Source organism: Calidris pugnax, unplaced genomic scaffold (genome assembly GCF_001431845.1).
Source record: "Calidris pugnax isolate Ruff unplaced genomic scaffold, ASM143184v1 scaffold639, whole genome shotgun sequence".
Classification (NCBI taxonomy): domain Eukaryota; kingdom Metazoa; phylum Chordata; class Aves; order Charadriiformes; family Scolopacidae; genus Calidris; species Calidris pugnax.
Window position 1 is genome coordinate 28,225 of NW_015091443.1, and position 2,778 is coordinate 31,002.

Here is a 2,778-nt window from a genome sequence, read left to right on the forward strand (position 1 = left end):
CTCAATGCTGCCCCGAGGAGCGGAAACCAAACCAACAGAAAAACCCAGCCAGAAAAGAGCGGAAAAATCAACATAAGGTTACCCCCCAAAATAAAATGCTTTTGGTTTGGTTTGTTTTTTGTTGTCGTTTGTTTCGCACTTTTTTTTTTCCTGTTTCATTTTTGATTTTTTTTTTCCTTGTCGTTTTCGTTGGTGTTTTGTTTCGTTTCGTTTCGTTTTGTTTTAAATAGGCTAAAAAGCTGAACATTGGGATTTCAGGAGAGGACACCGAACCCTGTCGCTCGGGGAGACGTTGCGCCGGGTTTTCCCGTCGGGCTGCGAAATCCCGTCCTCCTCCTCTTCCTCCTCCTCGTCGTTGTCGTCATCTCCTCCTTCCGGGTGCTGACTCTTTTCTCTCATTCCCTGGTGTTTTTGTTGTTGGTGGTGGTTTTTTGTTGTTGCTGTTGTTTTTTTTTTTTCTTTTCTTCGCTTCTCTTGGCGTGTGGATGGTGGTTTTCTTCTCGTCGTCGTTGTTGGTTGTGGTGGTGGTGGTTTGTATTTTTTTTTTCTGACTCGCTCCGTGTGTCACCAGTTCCCCATCTCTCTCTCTCTCTCTCTCTCTCTCTTCTCCTCTGCTCCTCTAGACACAGGCGAAGTATTCCTTGAGGGGGGCGAAGAGGTGGCGGATGACCGGCACGCTCCAGGACCTGCCGAGCAGTCTCTGCCGGGCCAGGCGGCTCATGTTGGACACGTCCGTGTAATGCACCGGGAACCCAAACACCCTGGGGGGGAAAAAGGGGGTGCAAGGGGGTCAGGGAGGGTTGCCGGCCCCGATGGAGGGTTTGCAGCCCCCCCCCAGCCCCCATCTCCTTGGGGTCCCCCCGTGGTACCTCTCCATCTCCGTGCACCACAGGATGTCCTCCTTCTCGTTCATGAAGACGGGGAAGTGCTGGTCCTTGCCCTGCTTGATGGAGTTGGAGCGGGTGGTGATGGTTCGCACTTTGCTGAACTGCAGAGAGGGAGGGGGCTGGTCACGCTGGGACACACACACACACACACACACACACACACACACACAGACCCCCGGCGGGCAGGGGGACTCAGAATCCCAGAATCCCACAATTTTAGGGACCTCGAGATCATCTGCCACAAGCAGGGCCACCCAGTCCCAGAATCCCATAATTTTAGGGACCTCGAGATCATCTGCCACAAGCAGGGCCACCCAGAGCAGTTGGATGGGAAAGCATCCAGGTGGGGTCTCAATCTCTCCAGATTCCCACCCCACGGGGTGCCGGTGTCCCCCCCCCTCCACCCTCACGGGACCCCTCCCCTGCAGCCCCAGGGGTCTGGGACCACCAGGGACGGCTGTGGGACCCCCTGCCCCCCGGCTGGTGGCTGACCTTGGCTATCCTGCCGTGCTCCAGGCACTCCTGCAGCTCCAGCTTATCGTTGACCGTGGAGGCGAGTGGCCTGGGGGGGCAGAGAGACACGGGGGGGTGGGCACAGGGTGACACCCCCACACGGGCATAGGGCAGCTCTCCAGCTTTGGGGGTCGGGTGGCCAAAGCTGTTTTGGGGAGACTGAACCAGAAGCAGATCCCTATGGGAGCCCACCTGTGGCCACCAGCTGTGTGCCACCATGGCCCCCATGCAGGAGGGACACCTCCGTGTCACCCCACCAGCACAGACGAGCAAGGACAGGACCAGCTCCATGGGGACCACCACTTTTGGGGTGTGCCATCACCCAGTGCCACTTCATGAGCCCCTTGGCTCTTGGCCAGCACTGACCAAGGCCAGGGGACCCCCCCAAGAGCCCCATCCAGGCTGGGAGGACCCAGGGCTGGGTGATCAGTGGGTGGCAGTGCCACGTCCCCATGTCCCCCAGGGCAGCTCCGCTGGTTGGTGGGGTGGCCAAGGCTGTTTTGGGAGGACTGAATGAGGAACAGATCCCCACGGGAGCCCACCTGTGGCCACCAGCCGTGTGCCACCGCAGCCCCTATCCAGCAGGGACATCTCCATGTCACCCCACTGGCACAAAGGAGCAAGGACAGGACCAGCTCTGTGGGAACCACCACTTTTGGGGTGTTCCACCACCCAGCGCCACTTTGTGAGCCCCCCTCTGTTCTTGCCTGGTGCTGACTGGGGTGTCAGAGGACCCCCCAAGAGCCCCCTCTGGTCTGGGGGAGGACCTGTGGCCGGGTGGCAAGCATGGGGGCCCCGGGGTGCTGTCACCAACCTGTTCATCCCGGGAAGGTTCCCCCAGAAGTACCGTGCCCGATGTGCTGCAGACACTTCTTTGGCATCAATCATGACGGGGTTGGACTGTGGGAAGGGGGAGGAGGAGTCAGGGGGGCTCGGCAGCCGGCGGCGGGGGCGAGGACAGGACCCCTCGGTGGCCCCCCACTTTGGCACTCACCTCCAGGAAGCGGGAGATGTCCCTCTTGTCGCTCACCCCCATGGCCACCACGTTCTCGAAGAGCCAGAAGAAGGGCCGGTCGTCGCCCTCCTTGGGCCGGGCTTCGTGGAGCAGGCGGTAAAACTCGAAGAAGAGCCTCCCGGTGCCCTCTGGGCAGGAGAGAGCCAGGGGGGCCACTGTCAGCGCCGGGGGGGCCACTGGGGAACCGGGGCACAGCTCCAGCCTGGGGGGTGGGGGGACACCTACCGTAGAGCCCCTTCCTGGCCGGGTTGACGATGGAGAGGTCGTTGCAGGGGCTCCCCCCGATCACCAGGTCGAAGGGACCCCACTCCTGTATCTGCAAGAGGGGGAGTCCCCGGTGAGACGGGTGCTGGTTTGGGGGAC

General features: G+C 60.6%; 1 protein-coding gene across 1 annotated transcript in view; it reads right to left on the bottom strand.

Annotated features, from left to right (window-relative positions):
• Window positions 1-379: 379 nt before the first annotated feature.
• Window positions 380-2,778, bottom strand: part of DNMT3A (DNA (cytosine-5-)-methyltransferase 3 alpha) — a 26,032-nt gene continuing 23,633 nt past the window's right edge. The window contains exons 15-20 of the mRNA XM_014961566.1: window positions 2,641-2,735; window positions 2,395-2,543; window positions 2,215-2,300; window positions 1,380-1,449; window positions 870-988; window positions 380-761 (exon numbers count right to left, since the gene is read on the bottom strand). Of these exons, the coding sequence (XP_014817052.1) occupies window positions 620-761; window positions 870-988; window positions 1,380-1,449; window positions 2,215-2,300; window positions 2,395-2,543; window positions 2,641-2,735 (661 nt within the window). The 3' untranslated portion in view covers window positions 380-619. The remainder of the gene's footprint in view (window positions 762-869; window positions 989-1,379; window positions 1,450-2,214; window positions 2,301-2,394; window positions 2,544-2,640; window positions 2,736-2,778) is intronic.